Source organism: Streptopelia decaocto (assembly GCF_964273445.1).
Source record: "Streptopelia decaocto genome assembly, chromosome: 15".
In the NCBI taxonomy this organism is placed as follows: domain Eukaryota; kingdom Metazoa; phylum Chordata; class Aves; order Columbiformes; family Columbidae; genus Streptopelia; species Streptopelia decaocto.
The window spans coordinates 5,458,751-5,480,698 of NC_138670.1; the positions used below are offsets into that span (position 1 = coordinate 5,458,751).

The following is a 21,948-nucleotide window of genomic DNA, read 5'->3' on the forward strand; positions in this document are numbered from 1 at the left end:
CTGTGAGCCCCCCTGTTAAGTGATAGCTGGTGTTAAAATATGCAGAAAACCTCGCAGAGATACATGGTCATGGTCAGACCGATCACAGCTGATAGAAACATCCGCTGCCACCACAGCTACAAATTAAACAAACCTTATCCAGCATTTGTTAAACTTTGACACTAGTCTAACCTCTGATTCAATAAGCACGAAAGTCTCGCGTACTGAAGCAACATCTTGATAAAAAAAAATCCTGCACCCAAAGATGAGAGTTGCGATTCCGCATCCCTGCCACGTGCCGCCCAGAGCACCAAGCACCAATTCCTCATAAATTCATCCCTTCCTTCCGACAGCCAGCCCAGCACACGCGCTCTCCACCCTCCTCCCTCAAACAAGCTCTTGAAAGCTAAAAAAGAAGAAAACAAAAGCAGTTTGGCAGCCTCGGTGTGGACCTGCAGGTAATCTGCAGTTTAGTGGGTTTAGACCGTGATTCATATTTTCCGCGTAGGTACGTGACTTGCTGAAGGTCACACAATGAGTCAGTGACAGAGCTGAGTGTCTTGACTGCCAGTCCCTGGGCCATTAACTTATTAGGGTTAAAACTTTATAAAGCACTATTAAAACAAGCATATGAAATGGTACTTAAAAGTGTTATGCATATGTATAGCTCCTTCTAGCTCAGAAGAGCGGGCAAGCTTGAAATGACATTTGAATCATGTAGCAGGTGATGCTTCACCCTGGACTCAAAAACAACACGAAGGCAGCGGTACCCAGCATTACCCAAACGAGGAAGGTTTTTAGCATCCATCTAAAAAGAGGGTGATGCACAGAAATACACAAAGTGAATTATTTTCCTGGGAAACCTGATTGAAACCTAATGTTCTCAAAAACTGCCACCTGAGCGGTGCACATTGTCGTTTCAGGGATGGATGCTCCTGCACACCGCTAGCTCGACACGGCATTGGGGGGACTCAGAAGGAAACGATACTGTTGAATTTTCACTACACCTTCCTGAAATGTTTGGATGGAAGTGCCCCAAGGATTGCTCAGATCGTGACCTGGATTAACGAGCTGTTTAGATCACAACAGCTCAACGTTTGAGGTGATGAAGAAATGATATTAATTTCAGGCTGAAGTCTTCAACAGCAGGAGGAAGGCTGAGGGTTTACACACGCTCTTTGATTCCACCATAAACAGTAATCTTCATCGCTTCAGCTGACTAAAATCACTGCAACAAACAGCACTTAAATTAGAGCCAGAGTGATGTAAGCCTAACAACCTGTCAAAATATGTCACAAATTCTCATTTTTGTAAAGGAAAATATCCTATTACCAAATTCTTGCAGCTACAAGGAACCACACAACAAAGTTTGTCCCATCATATCACTACCAACGCACCTGATTAGTAAATTTCACAGAAAATATTCAGAATTTATTCAAAACTACATTTTGCTACTTTTATCCATCCCCCACACTTTACCCTTTGCTACATGGATGCACAATTGCTGCAAACGCCCTGTCTCACAGCAGCGCCGTGTCTGCAGACTCCACCTCTGAAACTTATGTCAGCAGCTAAATTTAGCGTCCTCGCAAATAGGCATCAATTCCATCACTGCAATAAATCATGCTGGTGTGTTCCTGTGATGATCTTGATGTGCCTTTTAAGTAACGCTTTCGCTGTGCCCCACCATTTTCCTCGCCAGTGTGGTGGTTTTAGTTTGAAACGGTAAAGAAAGAAGCACCAAAAGGTACGTGGGTTATTTGCAAGTCTAGAGCACAGCTCATCGCTGGCTGCCCGGAGATGCAGTACCCAGCACGGCCGGAAAACCCCTGCACCTGCAGCGCGTTATGGGGCAAATCAGTCGCAGAATCAGGAAAGAAAAATCCCAGAAATGCTTGTTTGTGAGTCCCCTGCCCTGATGCTGTGTGGGGTTCATACTAAAAAATGAGCATTTTTAGACAACTAAATAAGACATTAAAATAAACCCTTTGTGGAAAATAGTGCAATAGAACCTGTGTGCTGGGGACTTCACTAGGATGGATGCAAACACCTCTTTCTAGGAGAAATGTTGTTGGCTTTGCCCTTCAGCTGATACGATGCAGCTCTGAGCAGCCTTGGGTGGATGCAAACCAGAGCCAGTAAAGTCACTTGAGAGATGAATTTGTCTTGAACGTTTCAGTTTGCTTAAGTCCTCATCACTAGATCTATTCTGAATGAAGGGAAACAGCTTCCAGAGGGTTTAGAGAGATCAGCAATTTAAAGTCCTGTTATTTTGCAGCTTAACTTCTAAGCCACACAAAACATGCTGGACACGACTGTGTTTTGGACCTCGGGTTTGCAGGTAGCCAAGATATACAACTTTCCAAGGACATTTGTGTCCACTATTTATTTCTTGAAACCTTTTGATTCATTATTATATTTAAATAACTTTACAGGGAGCACTAGGTTCTCCCACCTGGAAGATGCATATTTTTATATTTATAATTCTAAGGCTCTCGTGATTTCGGTACGCAAGGCCAGATTCAGCAGCACTGAGAGGAGCTGCTCTTGTTGAAATTGGTTAAGTGATCTTAGATTTCACTTAACATCACTGGAACATAGGAGGTTTTTATACAGGGAAATCAAAACTGATTGCAATAATAATAATAATAATAATAATAATAATAATAATAATGTGATTTTCTGTGCATGGAGTAGCATTAGATCTACCCTTTCTGCCTTGTTTTCTCAATGTCTGTTGGCACATATCGAATGGCAAGGGCAGTTTTATTAAAGTGCTTACAAACCTGGTTTTTAAGGGACATTTCAACAATCGTCAAATGCTGAGCGGCTGCCAAGACAAAACTGTACAAACAGCCACCGTGTAGCAGCTCTGGGTTGTTCTGCCCAGGGACGCACGGCCCTGCACTGTTCCCTTCCCCAGATCCAGCACGAGGGAGCAAAATCCCTTTGGTTTGGCCTTATTCAATCCTTGGCCAGAAAGGGGAGCTGTAGAATTATGGAATGGAGATAAGGAGAGCAAAATGTTCCATCCCATTATTAAAATAACGGCGGGGAAGGGAGGAGGGTATGAGGGTGCATCAGGGCACACGGACAGGGAGGAAAGAGGAATATGTGGACTGAAGCAGAGGGTTAGAGTCAAGAACCCTCGATTTTATTCCACTCTTTATCTGTGTGACATCAAACAAGTCCCTGTGCTACTCCAAGACCTGTAAATTGGGGTGGGATCACAAACCCCCTCCCCACAGGGTGGTGGAAATGGCACGGACAGGACTTGTGCGGTGTGGGGGTGGAAGATGGAACGATGAGTAATAATTAGTGAACATTAGCTCAGGATGGCTATTAATAATTTATGCTATTGTTATTAATGATTTAAAATACATTTCGTAAAGCACTTTGTCACTACATGTGCACACTCTCATGCCTGTTACATGCGGTAATAGATGTCATACACATCCCTGACCTACCCTAGAAATACCTGCTGCCCACAGGTTTTGCAGTGAAAGGAAATCTTGAAATGAGATGCAAACTACTCTATTTCCTCATTTCTTCTTATTCACTGTACAGGATCATGACATTTATTTTCTTTCTTTTTTTTCCTATTTTGCGATAAAGGGGAGGTGGTCCCAATACCTAATTAAAATGTTGGGCCACCAAACACAAACGAAGCAATTAGTCGCAACAGATGGGATTTTCTTTGTTGCTATCTCCACGAGACCACATGATTAACTAGGAAGAGAGAGACAAGAAAGCAGAACACACAAACACACAAAAATAAAAAGCAAAAAGCAAAAAGCAAGCTGTATTTTATTTACAACATGAATGTCATGGGATTGACACTTCCTATCATTCTGAAATAGCAGAAAAGCCCCAGCCAGGCACAGGTAGCGAGAGGCCAGGCTGGTGCTGGGCTGGGATCCCTGTCTCATCCTCTTTAGTCAACCCCTTTGGAAGCCTTTGGCCATCACGTTCTGTTTCTCTCCCTGCTGTCTACGATCAAGTTGGACCAAAGGTGCTGGAAAAATCAGAGGCGTAAGAAAGGAATCACCTAACGGCAAATATACGTGAGGTGTTTGTGTTCAGTTAGGCAGTGTGAGATTTGGGAAGATGTATGTTTAGAAATTGGTTAAAAAAAAGCCAAACCAAAACAAAACAGCCTATGTCGTGGATATAGCAAAATGAGAAGCCACTCCTGCTCTTCTTCATTGTGACGTTTTCACACTTCAGCACTGAAATATATGGTCTTGACCCTCTTGCATGTAAATGTATATGAGGAGCGATCCAGCTGTAGCTGGCATTGCCGTGGGGATGCACCCGGAATTCGTGTGGTCCCTTCTCACCCCTTCCATCACCTATTGCATCCACCCGCCCCACTGCTGATGTAAAAATCCCTCTGTCCGATCGGGCTGCTGAAAATGTGCCAAATCAGCTGTGCTGGTGAATCAGACAAATCTCCTGCTCAAGGAGGGGCTGCGCAGATCCAGACACCCCGATAACGCCAGCACCAGCCCTGCTTCATGTACGGAGCCTCAACCTGTCAGCTGGCGGGTATTTGACAGTGACAAATACCTCACAACCCTATTTCTTTATATCATGAGAATGATAATGTCTCCTCTGATGCTTCCTGAAAGGATAGGATCTCTTTTTCATCGCTGTCGGCTTTTTTGTTATCACTGACACACACGCAAACTCTGCAGCACTGCTCAGATTCTGACTTGGTTTCCTGACTTCTGTGAATGAGAGCGATTGACAGCACAATGCACCGAGCACAGTGGATAATCACACCTATTTTTTACGTAAACATGCTATTCAATTCAAAGCTAGCATAGATTTCCTGCGCCTTAAAACATTTATTTTCCCTTATAAGGGAATCCACAGTTGCGGATTGTCAATAAAGAGAAGAAGCAAGTTAACCAGCACAGCTCTGATATGTTGCAAACTCTCAAACGAACATTCATTTCTCATCTCTCCCCATTTCTGTTTTACCAGTAAAATGTCAACAAAGTTCATCTATCCCTAAGTTTTCCAGTGAAAGGGTTTCCAAGTTGATGTCATTCTCTTGAAAGTCTCATTCAGCCAAGTCACAGCACAGGAGAAAAAGAAGCAAAGGGAAAGAATTCCTCCTTCTCATGCTATAACTAAAATAAAATTATATTGACTGGAGAGACAGAGGTAAATAAGCACACGTGACAGCGGAAGAAAGGATCACATGGGCATTTTTGCACAGTATTGATGAAGAGCCGTAAGGAGAGCTGGATATTATGTATATTTATATACAGGAGAGTCTTAAAAAGCAAATCCCTTTCTCACAAAACACTTTTGCTGCATGAAGCACTTTTACCAGCGTGCTGGTACCAACGCCTGATTTTCATCCTGCATCCTGAGAACCACAGATCAACACGTTTCCCCAGTGCATCCCAGCTGTTGTGACAAAGCAGGTATTGTCCCCAAAGCCCCACATCCGCCGTGTTCCCACCCCCACAGCACCCCGCAGCATCACCCTCACACCTCACCTTTCCTGGCAACGCTGGGCGCCGCTGCCGCCCCCTCCACCGACTTGGACCTTTCAAAGGTTTTCTTTGCGTCAGCGACTTTCAGCACGTTCTCGTCCTCCTGACTCTTCCTCCCGTTCTGCTCGGGCTCCTCCGAGCCCCCTCCTCCCGCGGTCCTGCCTCCCGCTCGCTGCTCCTTGGCCGGCGTCGCGGCATCGCCGCGGGGCTCCAGCAGCGCCTCGGTCATGGCCACAGTCCTGCTCATGCTCAAAGCCAGACTCTCCTTGCTGTGCGACCTGACAGGAGGGGCTGGGGGGATTTTTTTCTGGCTGTATGAATTGAGTAGCCCTGCATCTGCTTCACCTCCGAGCTGTTCCAAGCTCTCCAGGAGCTGGCTGCTGCTCTGTCGCGAAAGCTTTGCGGTGTCTCTAGCCACTGAAGTATAATTTGCAACCGCAGAGACCATTCTCTCGAGGTTTTTCGCTACCTGCTTGTCTGGATCCTCCTCACCGTTCTGGCAAAGGTCCGGGATGCCATCGGGCTGGGGGGCGAAGCTCAGCGCCTGCCTGAAGCTTTCAGCTGCTTTGCTGCTTTCTCTGGCGACGTAGGAAACAGCTGTTGTCACCTCCTGTTTGCTTTGCAAAAGGTAATCCATGAGTATGGCGTTCCGCTCAAAGCTGTCTGACCTGATGGGGACACTGGGCTTGTTGCCCTCCGAGGAAGAGTTCAGGTTCAGTTTATTCACCTGCCTGCTGTCTGCGCTGCTTTCCGAGTCTGAACAGCTTATCTGCCTCCCCAGGGCTCCTTGCAAAGTGTTGAGCCTCTTTAGGCTCGGGCTTGCCACCTTCCCATCTTCTGAGTGTCCCTCGTGGATCACCAGGACGTTCTGCTCCATCTCTTCCCATTCCTCCTCGGATTCTGCTTCTGCCTCCTGGATCAGGCGCCGGTACTCGCTCTCCTCCAGCCTGTACACCACCGGCCTCACCGTCCTGCCCGTGCCCGCTCGCCCATGCCCAACCTCCAGCTCGTACACCTTCGGAGGGGCTTCTCCCTCCTCCCCGCTCCTGCACCCTTTCGACATGGGGCGCTCCTCCAAGCCAGGGTCTCCGGCCAGCCCCCCATGCTGCCTGCCGCTGCTCATCTCCAACGCCTTGGCAGGGCTTTGCGTGTCGGGGTGGGGAGGGTCCCCCCGCTCCAGCCCGTGCCCCAGGCCCTCCTGGCCAAGCTGCAGCGCGGAATAATCCTCGCACGTCCCTGGGGAGGCTCCCCGGGGAGCAGCACAGTCTCTGCCTCTCGCCTTCCTTGTGTCATCCCGCAAATATCCACAGTACTGCCAGGTGGAGGCTTCCATGGCCGGGAACTCGAGTCACCGTAATTTCTGGTCCAAATGCTTTAAAACTGGCCAAGCCAAGATTTCTTCCCACCTTGGGTCTCGGCAGCCTTTCGGCACCGCCTTCTCCTTCCTCCGCTACTGGGAGAGACGGAGGCAGCTTGGAAACCTCCGTGCCTGGGTCATGTGAATCGGCAGTTTTTAGCCTCCTGGCCAGCAGAGATGAAAATAATGCACGTTGGCGCGATGGAGCCCATCCTCTGCGGCTGGCCAGGAGGCTCCCTCGCACAACAGCTGTCAGCCTTGATGCTACGCTGGTCCCTACCCAAATATATCCCACCTGGAGAACTGAAAAAGCAACCCCCAGCTTCTAATTTGCAGGTCCATAGCACTTTACAGGCAGGACTTGCTCCCCTGCTGCATCTTCAGGGACGCTGCTCTTTTCCCCAACCTGCTGCAGCAACAACTCCCTGCGGTCCCGTGCAGAACCCTCCCTGGCTCCCCTCCGATCTCGCTGCTTCCAGAGGGGTTTTACTGCCAGGTCATCTGCTGCGGCTCGTCTGGGCAGGATCAGCTCTGGCAGCTCCTCCGTGGGGTTCGGGAAGAGCTTGGGAACGCGCAGCCGTGTCCCTGGCGCTGCCCCCCCGCCCCAACACGGAGCATCTCCCCCACGCTCCTGCCTTGGGCTGCGTCCCAGCGATTCGGGGAGAGATGCCGCCTGCACAGAGCACGCCGGGATCGGCTGGAATGATCTGCGGGAATATGTTATTGCGAAGGGAATTGCTGTGACATAAAAAAAAAATCTACCCGAGATAAACAGAGGAGCCTGACAACAGCCTCGGAAACAAGTTTCTCTTAGGAGACTCCAAAACATAACTTATGAAAAATCCCTATTAACGCTCTGGGCATTTCTCTAAACAACCCTCTGAGCAGAAAGTTCTGCCCTTTGGATAATCCTTCTGCCAAACAGGCTCCTGTAAACTCTCTGGAGGGAGGGGGAGCAGCAGGGCTGAGGGCTCTGCTCCGTTTATCCGCAGCCGGGATGCCTGGCATTGCAGCGGCCGCCGCGGCTCCCACCCCGGCAGCTCTTCCCCAGCGTTTTGCCTTTTATGGTGCAGGAGGTGCCGGCTGCCTGAGCTGGATCCGGGGAAACATCCAGGGCGGGATGCAGGAAAACACCTAGATGGTTGTTGCTAAAGAGACGCGGGCAGCGCAGGCACCTCCGCGGAGCCGGGCGATGCTGAGTTACCCCAGTGTCAGCCCGGAGAGTTTGCAAACAGCCCCCAGCGACCCACCCGCCAGTCCCGAGTGTCCTGATGCCACTCGGTGGGGCTGGGAAATCCTCATCCAGAGCCGCAGGGATGCCGGCAGCCCCTGCGTTCACACGGGCTGCGGGGGTGATGCCTGGACCACAGTCTCTCATGATGCCACCACCTCGTCCCATGCCCCATGGGCCGGCTTGGGACCAAGTGCTGGCCTCCATCAAAGTGAAGGAGCGAGGGACGACGTTTATCTCAGCCCTTATCAGCCAGCCAGGCCCCCTCGCAGGGGGAGGTTTTTTATCAGTGCACATTGCAGCGCTGCTCTGCAGCGAGACAAAACACCATTTGTTACCGCTGGAAGTTGGCGATCCCTGCTGAGGCTGCCCAAACAAACACAGCCGCTCCGCGCAGGGCCGGCCGGGCTGCCGAGCCCCGCCAGGAGCCGCTGGTGTCCCCGCTCAGAGGGGATCTCGCAGCACTGACCCCCCCAGGTACTGAAACACTGCAGCGAGATTTGCTGACAGTCACGAGTGACAAATTTAAAGCCAAGTCGCCTCTCCGTGGGATAAACTCGCCAGACTCAGGCACACTTCCCATTGGCACAATGACCTGATCAATAATTCAGGTTTCTCCCCCTTGAGCCAACACCAAAGCTGAATATATTTTGAGTTTCTCATAAACTATCATGATTTGGAGATATCATCTTGATTTTTTTGGCCTGACCGTAGAGCCCAGGGCCGGTGTGGAAGCTGCACAGCCGGGTCGTTGGCCCTTGGTTCGCTCTGCTGTGTTTTGCATCACTGTCCTGCAAGCGGCTTATTAAACACCCGGGAAAGTCTGACACGGGAACAACGTGGTTTCTGCTCCCGAACCGTCTGCATAAAAGGAAATGGCAGCTGCTGCAACGTTGTGGCTGCTGCCTCATCCTTCAAACCAGAGAGGAAGAGACTTTTAGGGAAGCTGCAACGCCCAGGGTGAGGGCCGAGGCTGCAGCAAACCGAGCGGCTCATGGCTGCTCCCAGCTGCGCAGCGGAGCTGCTGCTCTTGGTACAAGATGCACGTGTGTGTGTGCACACAGAGGACCTGTCGCTGCAGGAACTCCCAGCAGCATCTTTGCCACGGCCCGAGGGAGGAAGAGCCGCCCCAACAGCTCAGCCCCGCATCCCCCGCAGGAACTCACTCGTCTCACATCTCCATTGCCAACTCTGCTTCTGCTTAGAAAAATCAAAGAATCACAGAATACTTTGGGTTGAAGGGACCTTCAAAGTGCCCCCGGTGCCACCCCTGCCATGAGCAGGGACATCTTCACCAGCTCAGGAACATCTTCACCAGCTCAGGTTGCTCAGAGCCCCGTCCAGCCTGGCCTGGGATGTCTCAGGGATGCTTCATCCACCACCTCTCTGGACAACCTGGGCCAGGCTCTCACCACCCTCAGGGCAACAATTTCTTCCCCATGTCCAGCCTGAATCTTCCTCCTTTAGTTTAAAACCATCACCCCTTGTCCTATCCCAACAGGCCCCACTGAAAAGTCTGTATCCATCTTTCTTATCGGCCCCTTTTGAAGGCAGAAAGGCCACAATAAGGTCTCCCCAGAGCCTTCTCTTCTCCAGGCTGAACACCCCAACTCTCTCGGCCTGTCAAAAACTCCTGATACTGGTGCCTCCTCAGAGGCCAGCGGGGCTGTCAGTGGCCCCAGAGGTGTCACCCAGGTGCAGGAGCCTCACGGCCAGACCAGCAGCTCCACTTTGCTGCCCCATCTCAGGTGTTGAAGTGCAGCCCTGGCCCTTTGCCTCCTTTCTGCTGCTTCTCTGCACACATCACTTTGTTCCCCACAAACAGCCTCACCCACATGCCAAACCTCATCTTTTGCCCCAATAACACCATTACAAGGTCTGCTCACCACCCCTGCGGCCTCCCAACCCCAACGTGAAACTGGGAGATGCTGGTAGGGACTAAATCCTCCTCCCAGCAGGGGCGAAGAATGGACTCAGAGGGGTTTTGAGCAGATTCGCTCCTTTCCCATCGCTGCTCGGTGGGTCCTCCATGGGGCAGGTGATGCGAGGGGCCTGGCTGGACCTTATATGGGGTCCTGCCCATCCTGGGTACCAACCGGGGGGCACCCAGCTGCCACAAGCTGCCCATGGACTCTTCACGGTCCGGCACCTCCTCTCACCAGCGGGGCTATAAATAAACTCTCCGATGCCGCTGGAGGGAACTCTTGTTGCTCCAGATGTTGCCTGGCTTTGCCATAGCAACGTCACAACAGGATGTAACATTCGGCCGTCGCAAGGACCGCTCCATAAAAGAACCAACTTTCAATCATAACAAGAGCAAGAAACAAAGATGCACAGACTCACCGGCGCTCCCGGTGCCGTTTCAGTCCCGTCTGGCGGTGCCTCCGCAACGCGCGACCTCGCACACGCAAACGGGAAGATCTCCAGCTTCGGGGAGCCCAGAGGAGCAGGGAACCAGCCAAGGGAAACGTGAAGTAACTGAGCTAACAGCAAACATCTGACCCCCAAATGGCGTTGGCTAAAGGCGAGAAAGCTGCTGTGGTGGCAGATCAGCTCAGCACCCACCTGGGGAAGAGCCGCATTTCCAGCCGAGACACTCGCAGGTGTCAGGAGAAGACAAAAACTCTCACAAACCCACCCCCTGGGGGGCCGGGGCTCCATCCTCTCCAGATTGTTTTCCCAGCTGAACTACTGCCCATGCAAAGCTGTGAGTGCAGCCCAGAAATGTGCCGGTGACACAAGGTGGCATCACCCGGCACACGCCACCTATGGCTCCAGGGCAAAAGGATGACATTCCCTGGCCCCTCATTCTCACACTGTTATTGCGGCAACTTTACCACAGCAAATTGTGTAGATGAGGTTCTCAGGGACACAGTTTAGGCAATACTGGGTTAACGGTTGGACTTGATCATCTTACAGGTCTTTTCCAACCGAAATGATTCTGTGATTCCAGGATTCTACGAAATCAAACCCATCAGGAGGGTGGCAGCTCCTTGGGGCCGGGGCAGCAGTGAGCCAGGCGGTGCTGCACTCAACTGATGGGGGACTGACAGCTGCCAAATCAACACCAAAAAAAGAAAAAATACCTAAAAAGCCAATATTTCTGGTGGGGGTTAATGACTCTTTGAGGCAATTAGCAAGTGTGCCAAAGCTGGAGAGCACCCCAGCCGGCGCTTTGCTGCCCTGCCAAGGTAAACACCAACATGTTCCTCCCCGAGGCAGCTTTGGGAGCAAGAACAATCCCGGGCAGCAACGAGATTCCTCGCAGGCACCCGAGACAGATGCTCACTGTTTGCCTTTAAAGGCAAAATTTGGCGAATGCCCGAGAAGGGCCGGCCCCACCGCGGGTGGATCCTGCGGCGGCAGCACAATCGGCTCCGGGCACGAGAGCCGTGTCCCGCGATTTAGTTCCGTGGCTTTCACCCCGGGGATTTGCTCTTTGGAGGAGGGAATTCCGAACCCCTCGTCACTGTGATTGCACCAACCCCTCTCTCTCCAAATAAGCGCTTTTTTCTCTCCGAATCAACCCTTTTCCGTGTGCCGGGCAGGGAGGGCTCAGTGCAGCGCAGGCGTCGTCCTCACACGTGTTGGAACGCGAGCAGCTTCTTAAACCCAGCCTGGGGTCTTTGAAGAGAGGCTAGGCGGAGAATTAGAGCTCAGTTCTATTCCCGCCTCCAGGAATTAAGTATATTTCTACTTATTTCCTTTTTTCCCCTTAAAAATCCCACAGGCGAGCCCATGCTGCGGCCTGGCTGTGCTTCTGCAGGGCTCGTGAAATGCACCCGGGGCCGTGAGGACAAAACCAAGAGGGACAAATCTCCCGATCTGGGTTTCAGGGACCCCCCAAAAAACGGGAGCACAGACGGGAAGAGAGAACACGGAGCTGGGGATGGCGGGAGATGCGCCATCCAATGAGATGTGCCCATCACCACCTTTCCTGCCTGTTCCCCACGGCCGGGACGATCCTTCCCCACCAAAAAGGCTGCGAAGCTCATTTGTAAAAGGAAAACAAAGAAAAAAAAGTTTATTGTTTTTCCTCACAAGAAGCACATATAATATACAGTACATTTTTACAAAGAAAAGTAAAAAAAAAAAGTGCATTTTGCATCCCCTACCGCGGACGTACAGTACAAAAGATAACTGCATATTTAAATACAAAACCAGAATTAAGAAATACCATGAAATAAAAGGAACGTTGTTATCATAGAGTACAGCAATGCGCTGGAACAGCTCCACGTTACTCACCCACCCTCCTCGCCGGGGCCGCGGTCACGGTCTAACCAGGACGGTAATGCCTGCGGGTGACACGGTGGGACACGGTGTTAACACAGACCCCATCACCGACAGGACAACCGGGAGTTCAGCTGCTGTCATCACACAGACCGACACAGCCCGGGGCTGCAAATAAGGTGCCAGTTTTGTGCATTTGGGGTTTTCTGGCAGAACGGGACAAGGTTTGGATTCACACCCGGCAAAGCACGTCCAGCCGGTGACCCCCATCTGCGTTTCGGCAGCGATGCATAGATAACGGGGCACGGGAGCTCAGCGCGGCCCTTTGGTTTCGCCGCTCTCGGAGCAGGAGGAAGCGGCAGCTCGGCAGCGCCGGCTCGGCGGGGCCGGGAGGTGGATGTGCCGAAGCGGTAACGCTCTCGCTGCCAGCGGAAACACCACAAGCACCAAAGAAAACCCCCACAACGACCAGCAAACAGCAGAGTTGAACAGCTCAGCATAAATACACAGTATTTGTAAACTATTCTTAAGGCACTCCATTGTAAAAGAACAATTACAACACGTGGCAGAGGACAAACACGGCTACCAGCTCATGCAACAAATCTAGCAAAGTCCGCAAGCGGAGGAGGTTTGGCTACAAAACCCTCCGGAATGGCACGCTGGTGCTTCTGGCGCACGTTGGCTCCGAGCGCGGCTCCCGCTGAACCGCGTCTCTATCGCGACGGTGTCGCGACAACGCGGCCCCGAGCGCGGCGGGGACGGGCGGTCGGTGCCGAGCTGCACCCGGGAAAGCGGCGGGTTTTGTGCAGGGCAGAACTCGGCAGGCACTCGAGAAAACAGGAAGGAAATGTATCGGTTCACTTGCATCCGTTAACGGAATTTCTTCTGAATTTACTCAAACCCGACCCCCACCCACTTGAGAATTTGGGTGTAAACAATATAACGAGTACATAGTATTGCAGTGGATCTGGATTCACACACGTGCCCGTTACGCTGGCATCGGGTGCGGGGGATTTCAGTCCTTCTCTGAACACGAACCAGTGTTTTCTCAGCCCTAAAAAGCAAAAGCTTGTGCACATTTTCCAGGGTCCCCTCACGCAGCAGCTTCTGCTTCCAAGCAGCTTTCACGGGTGAAACAGGACGTGTGTGCCTTACGCTAAAAACCTACGGCAAATTAAAGATTCTTTAAGCAGGGACGTTATTTATTGATTGCCAGTCCCTATAATGCTTCACTCTGTTAATATAAAAATGTGGGGTCTTAAGGAAAAAACAGTGAACTCTGGGCATTTAGGACATTAAAACACCTGGTTCCCTTTCTCAAGACAGTGGATTTTTGATTAATACAGAGTTTGAGAACAACTGTTGCAGCCTTGCTCCGCATCCACCTCAAAAAGGGGATCTTTAAGAGTGGCTTTCAATGGAGATCTTGAAAATCCAGGGGAGCTCACGCTCACAGCCTGGCTGCTGAACAAGCAAACGCACCCGTTTGCCACCCCCGACCTCTAAGGTCTGTTTTATCCCACCCGAAGGCAGCAACGCGCTCTCAGATGGACCCGGCGAGCACCGAGATCCACAGCACATCCTGAGCTCGCCCAACCCGGCCAGCGCATCTTGCCCAGAGCGCCTGTCCACCTGCCCAAAACATTCTAAGAAAAACGCGTGTTTCATATATAACAGCATCGGTGAGCTGCTGCGGCTCCAGCTGCTCGCCCAGCAAGAGCAGCACACGGCGACCCTGGTCTGTGACCACCAGCTCTGCTCCGAAGGGACGCCTGCCCACCCTTCGGTATCCTGCCCGCTTTGGAGTGAGCCCCTTTTTCTCTTTGATGCCCCCGCCCCGAGAGCAGGATTTACATCTGTCACCCCTGGCAGGAGCTGGGACACACGTCCCCGCTCCGGAGCCACGCAGCATAAACACCCCGTGGGCTTTGCCAACAGCGTCCGAGGCGGGAACCATTCTGCCAAACCCAACAGCAATAACCAGACAAGACACACGTGCACATATCGCCCGCGGGGATTCCGAGTGGCGGGACACCAGGAGAGCCGTCCCTCCTCGGCACGGTGCCACCGCCCGTCCCCAGCACAGCATCCACGACACCAACACAGCATCACACGAAGCTTCACTGGGCTCCAACGTCACTCACTGGCCGGCATGAGCACAGAGACATCACAAACCACGACAGCAAGAACATCCAAAGAACACGACGTCTCTCCGCAGGAGCGTCAGCTGTGACAGCGACACAGTCCGGTGTCCCTCACCAACGTGAGACCGTGACAATTCAAAGAGGGACCAGCACGGCACGAACACAGCTCGGGCGCCCTGGCTCCATCCTCCTCCAGGCCTTTACAGGAAACATTAAGGGAAAACCTTCAAACAACGGTGGGAAAAGCCTTTTTTAAAAAAAAACAAAGCAACAATAAACCAAGACTAAGTCAGCAAGAACAGAGGTAGTGTCAATGTCACCATTTTAAGGATTTTTCCACAAGCGCCCTGTTTTAATGAGACTTGTGTTTGTTCTGTAAAAAAGCAGAAAGTCATGACCAATTATTTCATTGAGTCTTTGAAACAGAATATTTCAACATTTTATATATATAGATAGATATAAATATCTATCTATATATACAGACACACAAAACCACATTATTATACTTGGCAAACAGTACTAGAAACAGCAACCTACAGACAACAGGCAATTCACACACAAAGTCCTCTTCTAAGCCATGCAATACATTTTATTTTCCCTTGTGCCATTCATCGTGACCCATTATGGGCTTTTTTTTCTCCCCACGTCAGAGTACAAGGAGAGGAAGAGGTGGCATCAGATGAACTGTGAGTCAGACGATGAAACTGCATTGGTGCAATGAATAAATGCCATAAAAAAAAAAAAAAAAAAAAAATAATCCATCCCCCCCAGAAGGCATCAACTTTTGCCCATCCAAAGCGTGTTCTTCAAGTTTCCGACGGCTGGTTTCGCCGCCAGTTTGGAGGCGACATCCGCACTCCTCAGTGCGGGTTGTGGCTCACAGAGCACGGAAGACTCGCTCGAAACGGCCTCTTTGGAGTCCGTGATGGTCGACACGTCCATGTCGCTGGATAAGTCCTCAGAGGACAAGTTAAGACATCCCAGCTTGGCGAGAGAATTGGACCTTTTCAGAGGAGAAGACACAGTCAAGCCAGCCAGGCGCAGCCTGGTCTCGATCTCCTGAGTCCGCTGCTTCACCAGGCCGGGTTTTCCCCGCACGCTGTGGATGCTGTCACTGCTGGAACTGCGGGTCAGGTTGGAGCTGCGGGACGAGGACGGGGTGTAGCAGATGGTCTTCAGAAAGTCCTTGGTGAAACTGCTCGTGTGCTCCAAGCGACACGCCACAGGTGTGGAGGTTTTCTGAGAGATCCCCTCCAAGACGCGTTTCACCTCCAACTTCTCCACGTCGTTCTCTGCGTCTTCGGGGATCAGCGGTGCCGCCCCCAGAAGAGGCACAAGGCCATGATGCGAAATCAGATCCTCACTCTCCTCTGCGATGCCGGAGTCCACCCTGCCAAGGGGGCTCTCCCGGAGCAGCACCGAGGCGGCCGAGGGGAGACTCCTCAGCCGCTCCAGCTCCTTGGTGTGCTTCCTCACCAAACCCGCCTTCTGCAGCTGAATGAGCGACTCCTGATGCTGCATCAAGTAACTGTTCGCGCTTGGCTTTTCCAAATCTTTGTTGAACAACAAGTACTTCAGATCCTTGGTAGGTTTGCCATCTTTTCTGGCTAGAGACTCATCTTTTCCCACTTCGGCATTAAGGAGGGACTTGTCACAGTGCGAGTTTCTCCTGGCCGGCAGAGTTCTCACTGGGGTTTTTGGTGCGTCTTTTCCTTTCTCCAAAACGCCGCAGTGTTGATCAAGCGATTTGCAAGTGCCAACCTCCAAAGCGCCCATTCCTGCTGCCAGAGGAAGGGAAGCCTCATTATCCGTGGTTCTGATTCCTTCCTCCGAGGGTGCCTTGCTGGGCAGGTGGTCCGGCAGGTGCGAGTGGATGTGGGAGAGGAGGGCGGGCTGGGTGCAGATGGTCGCGCTGCGACGCGCGGGGCCGGGGTTCAGCTTCTCGCACTGTTCCCCAAAGGAGTCCGGAGACAAACCGGCCGAGGAATACATGCAGTCAGCACAGGACTGGTAGGAAGGTTTGACTTTACTGAGGATCCCAAAGACGGCATCGTGCTGCAAAAAAAGAAAACAAGTACGGATAAAGGTGCACAGAACAGCACAGGAGCATCAGCAGAGAGGCACAGAGCATGAGATGTATTTACAGCCTAGCAGATTTGACACGAAGCCCGCTGCGCTTCTCTTAAGGCCCTGCAGCAGGAACAAAAGCCACGTACTTTCTCAGCGGACAGTACCTCTAAGGGAAGGATACCTACCGTTCGCAAGCGATGGTCATGCAAACAAGTTGCCCAAAGCAGTTTACAGGGCACTCACGTGTGTGCGCTCACTCTCTCTGGCATCTAAATCCATAGCTTGGGCAAGCAAAGCCATGTTCAGAAGCACTTCAAAAAGGAAGCAGCTCATCATGGAATGAAAGGCTTTATCCAAGTCAAATGAAACTGTGCTATGAAGACGAGAAGAGCAGTTTCACTTGCAGTAGAGTCAGCCATGCTAATCATCCACATTTCCCCTCCATACGCACCTCAAAATCCTCTGGGCAACTCCTTTTGCTGTTGTTGTTATTCAAGTTCTCTCTATTAAGCCTGCTCTCCTCCTTGTGCATGGACAAACGCCGCTTCCACTTCTCCATCGGGTTTTCCTCCCTGACACCATCCTCCCCTGGGTCCAGCACTATCCTCCCCTTCCGCGGGCTGAAATCCAGTTTCTTCTTCACCTCCTTCTCGGTGAAACTGCCCAGCTCCGCCAGTGGCTCCGGCGTCCCCAGGGCTTTCAGCGGCTCCGGCAGCCTCCCCTGGGCTGGCGCAGACAGCGGCTGTCCCACCAGCACGCCATCCCGCTCCGCAAGCGCATCCCGCTCCAGCTCCTCCACAGGGAAAAACCCCTCCCTGTCCCCGGGGAGCTTGTTCTCCAGCAGCGTGTCCGAGAGGCGGCGGAAGCAGTAATTAAACCCCACGGACACGTCTGTGCCGGCGCGGTTGTCCAGGAACGCCGACTGCGAAGGTGTGTCCAGGTCGGCCAGGCGGTTCTCCAGGTCGATGTCTAAGCTCTCGAGCAAGAAGTCGCCCGAGCCCGTGGTGCCGTCGGTGCTCTGGGGTAGGTTGCTCTCTGCCTGCTGCTTCCACAGCTTGTTGTGGCGCTGCTTGCTGAGGAAAAGGACAAAAGTGACAAAGTGACAACCGCTGAACTGTAGGATGCTCAGTTCCAGGAACACTCGTCTCTTCCCACAACCAAAAGGCTGACCGCTAGGTCCCATCTGGGCAAAACCATCTCTAACATCAGGATTTTGTCCCTCTTGCCTCCCCAGTCATAGAATCATAGAATCACTGAATCATTTTGGTTGAAAGAGACCCTTAAGGTCATCAAGTTCAACTGTTAACGCAACACTGCCCAGTCCACCACTACCCCATGTCCCTGAGAACCTCATCTCTGTCTGTCCAACCCCTCCAGGGATGGTGACTCCACCCCTGCCCTGGGCAGCCTGTTCCAATGCCCCACAGCCCTTTGGGGAAGAAATTGCTCCCAAGATCCAACCTCAGCCTCTCCTGGCACAACCTGAGGCCATTTCCTCTCATCTAGAGTCTCTCTGGCCCAGCAGTGCCCAGCACCGCACCCGTGATGGGAACAGCCCTCAGGACAAAAACTCGGCACATCTCACAGCACAGTTCCCACTGAACCAGAGTGAAAAATCTTCCTCCTCTTCCCCCAGCAGAGCGCAGGCCAAGCAGAGGACACAGAAACCCTGATTAGATCCCCCAGCGCTTGCAGGGACAAAGCCTCGTGACTGGCACCGTCTCCCAGAACTGTGAAAGATTTGCCTCCAACGCTGCCCAAGCTCAGTTCTGCCTCATAAAACAAGAACAATGTTTTGCTGAGCAGTACTGGCTGCTGAGAAATACGAACACGCTTCCCAAACACTGAGAAACTCTCGCTGAATTAAAGCAGAGCAGATATCACTCCAAGCCAGCTAATTTCCATCCAGGGAGGCCTGGCACAGGAAAGGTTTCAAAAACACACGATTAGCCCAGGCTGCTGCATCTCTCTTTGTAACAAGGGTCCTTCCGACTACAGCACTGTGCACATGTGTGCAAGACACAGAGAAAAACCTATTGCCCAAACAGAACGCCACGGAAATCGATTAATATTTTGCAATATGAAAACACAAGAGGTTGCCAACGAGCTCCTTTCCATCCCACAAGTCACCATTCCATTCACGCTGCCGCCTTACCTCGCATCCAAAATGCCCTCGTACTCCAAAAGCTGTCTCATGAAGCCTGCGTTTGGTCTCGCGATGCTGCGTTTTTGCTTCACGTAATTATAGGCCTTCTCCAGCGACCAGCCAAACTCCTTCATGGCATAAGCGATCACCGTGGACGCTGAGCGGCTCACCCCCATCTTGCAGTGCACCAGGCACTTGGAGTGATTCTTCCTGCAGAAGGACAAACAGGAAAACATGTTTTATCTTTCTGGTTATGGTATTTGTTATCATTTCACATGGTGGAGGGACAGGACTTTGTCCCCTTGGCCACCCTGACACCACAGCTTAGTAGGTAAGAAACGTTGTGGATTAAGTGGGGCATGAGAAGAACCTTCTCTCCAGAAATCTAGGGGTTCAAGAAGAGCAGCTTCAATCACGCTGCCATTTCAGAGAGGACCATGAAGCCTCCCGCCTGCCCGAATATTTGGACAGACGGATACGCAGGAACAACCCGAATGTAAAAGCCCAGCGGAGTCTGATGGGCTCTGTCACCATCTCTTGTCTGCACAGACAGCTGGGGCTAATCCAACACAGACAAGCGCTGGAGTATTTCCAGAACTTCTTGAGAAGAGGAAATGTCCTCATTTCCTTTTGGAAGAAAAACAAAATAATAATAATAATAATAACAAAAAATATCATAGGCCAGGAACAGGTTAACGCCAGGACAGGAAGAGACAAGTTACGGGGAAGCTCCAGTGGCACAGAAAACTGGAAAAAGCAGGAATGCAAAAGCTGTGTTGCCTCTTTGGGTGGTGGTGCGGCTGCGGAGGGGCCAGCTCCCCGCTGGCCGGGCCCGTGGGGCCGTGTCACACACTGGGGTGTGTCACCCGCAGGACGTGGTGTCCCCTGCCCACTCACTTGGCCTTGTTGATGAAGTGGTACGCCTCGTTCCAGTGAGCCAGCAGGTCTGTCGTCTCCTCGTCGTACACTCGGATGTTGTGATACGCAAACAAGCCGGGGAAAAAATTATCAATTTCCCGGGTCACGTTCAAAATGTAGTCAATGCTTCGGAGGACGGAAAAGAGAAATAAAGTTGAACTGCCATGGGTCATGACAGAAGAACTGACACACATTGCGAAGTCCATGAAATCTGACACAACACGAACTGTAAGATTTTATCTGCGGCCCTAATCCCAAACCCCTGGGACACCCGGCGACACAGGTCACGCACGTGACGTGCAGGGTCTGCCCATTCACCACCGGCATGTCCCATTCAAAGTGTCAAAAGACCTTGGGCACTGAGTATGTTTATTTTATCCCGTCTACCGAGGCTTGTAACCTAATCAGAAACTCCTCACTGTGCAAACCCATCCTTTTCTCTTCTTTCTGACCAAATATATGAGAGTCACATGGCATCTCTCAATTCCTGCCAAATATTACAGCAGGGATTACAATGTACCCGGGAAGAACGAGTACCCATATTGATTTATTACCTCCTATCATTCAGGCAAATCAAAGACACAGGATATTTGTTTCAGAATTTGTCCAGCTTTGACTTTTAGACGCTGCATGTCGAGATTCCTTCGCCATAGATCAGAAGCATTAACATGCTGCTTGATTTACGTGTTCAGAGATGTTCAGACATCTGTTCCCAAGGTCTCCAAATTAAACATTTTCAGTCATGCTGTTGAGCAATATTTTTCAGCTCCTCACATCAGGGTTGCTGTATGCCTTGGGCAAATATTTATATGCAAAAATTCTCTCTCGTCCAAAAAGTGTGAAAGTAAATCAAGCCAAGACGTGGCGCGGTGATGAGCACGCGGTGATAGACGGCCCCGCGGCCGCCTGCCCGGGCAGGTGAGCTGCGGATTGCTCACCGCAGCGAGTTCTGCTCCCTTCTGATAGGCTTTTTCCTAAGCTTAGCGCTGGGATATTTGCTCTTCTGCAGCCTGCAGGAATTCACAACCACACAACAATATCTATGGCTGTGTCACACTTGGTGGCTACACATTTAGGGGGTTTCGGAGATCTTGATGTACTTCACAAATGAGAAGTTTTGTTATTTCCACTCTACGTGTTATTGATTGAAATGAGGGAGGAAAGATTTCTTGACCAAGGTAAGTTACCTGCATCGCTGGGAACGGGCCCAAAGTCGTCCCCACAGTCTACAAACACCCTCCCAAGAGCCCTGACTGTACGTTAAAGGCAAAGGAGCTGTGGTTTCAGAGCCCGCTGCCCGCGGGGTGCAGTACTCACCCCGAGCCCTGCAGCTCCTCGAGGTTGGAGGCGTTCCACTCGGAGCCCTGCAACAGCCACAGAACACACGGTTCAAAGGAGCACGACAGCCTTTCCCTGCGGTCCTGCAACCCCGAAGCTGCCCTCCGAAATATCAGTAATAACCTCTGGAGCAGGAATATGGCACCGGGGCAGCCAGTGCTGCAGCTCAGCAGAGATGTCCTGTCCCAAAAAGACAGGGACCTCCTGAAGGAGGGGACAAGGGCTCTACATCCTCAGCTCAGGGGTCAGTCCTAGGCCAGCGTGTGACTGAGCACAGCTTAAATCACTGTCCCCGGCCACTCTGGATTTCTTAAATACAGCGACAAATAACGCAGGGAAAGAAAACGATTATGTGAGGCATGACTGGGATCACAGGTAGCTGAGAAATTAAAAGCTATGGGGGTGGTTACACCTTGTCTCCCCCCCATACCTACCAAACAGAAAGCTAAAAAGGGTTTAAAAAAGCAGGTTTTGCCCTCAAAAACAAAGCACTTCCTCTGTCTCTCTCCAGAACAACAACAACAAAAAAAGACCCAAAGATAACGGGCGCAAGCCTGTTCCTCTCAAGCAAGTCTTTGTTCCAGATGGCAGTGCCTGCTTTTGCCTGGAGTACCATCTAGTGGCAAAAGATCAGACAAAACACGCACACGTTCTCCGCTTCTGCACAAGCAGAACAGCACCTGTGGCCTGATTCTTTACGTACTTCTGGCCAGGCCTACAGAACTTCATCAGCTCAGTCAAGAAAAACGGTACAGTGACCTTAACTAGAGTCAAAGAGCAAACTGCTGTCACACTGGGCAGCATCCACAGCCAGACCTTTTGTTTGTTATAAAATAAAATCTCCCCTGCTAGAAATAGAAAATGAATGTGCATAGAAAGAATTTGAGCTGTGGCACGGTGTGTCCTGAATCAGGATCAACCTGCCAGGAAAGAACCGTTCTATCAAACCCCAGGAAGAAGAGCAGAGTAAGAAAAAAGAGCTTCTCCGCTGTGGGCTTTGACAAGCAATACGGGTCCTGGGGTAA

General features: G+C 51.5%; 1 protein-coding gene across 4 annotated transcripts in view; it reads right to left on the reverse strand.

The window, feature by feature from the left end:
* Positions 1-12,071: 12,071 nt before the first annotated feature.
* Positions 12,072-21,948, reverse strand: part of SSH1 (slingshot protein phosphatase 1) — a 33,618-nt gene continuing 23,741 nt past the window's right edge. For all 4 annotated transcript variants that reach the window (XM_082066258.1, XM_082066259.1, XM_082066260.1 and 1 more), the window contains 5 exons: positions 20,903-20,949; positions 19,565-19,711; positions 18,677-18,877; positions 16,973-17,594; positions 12,072-16,506 (listed from right to left, as the gene is read on the reverse strand). In XM_082066258.1, the coding sequence (XP_081922384.1) occupies positions 15,229-16,506; positions 16,973-17,594; positions 18,677-18,877; positions 19,565-19,711; positions 20,903-20,949 (2,295 nt within the window). In that variant the 3' untranslated portion in view covers positions 12,072-15,228. The remainder of the gene's footprint in view (positions 16,507-16,972; positions 17,595-18,676; positions 18,878-19,564; positions 19,712-20,902; positions 20,950-21,948) is intronic.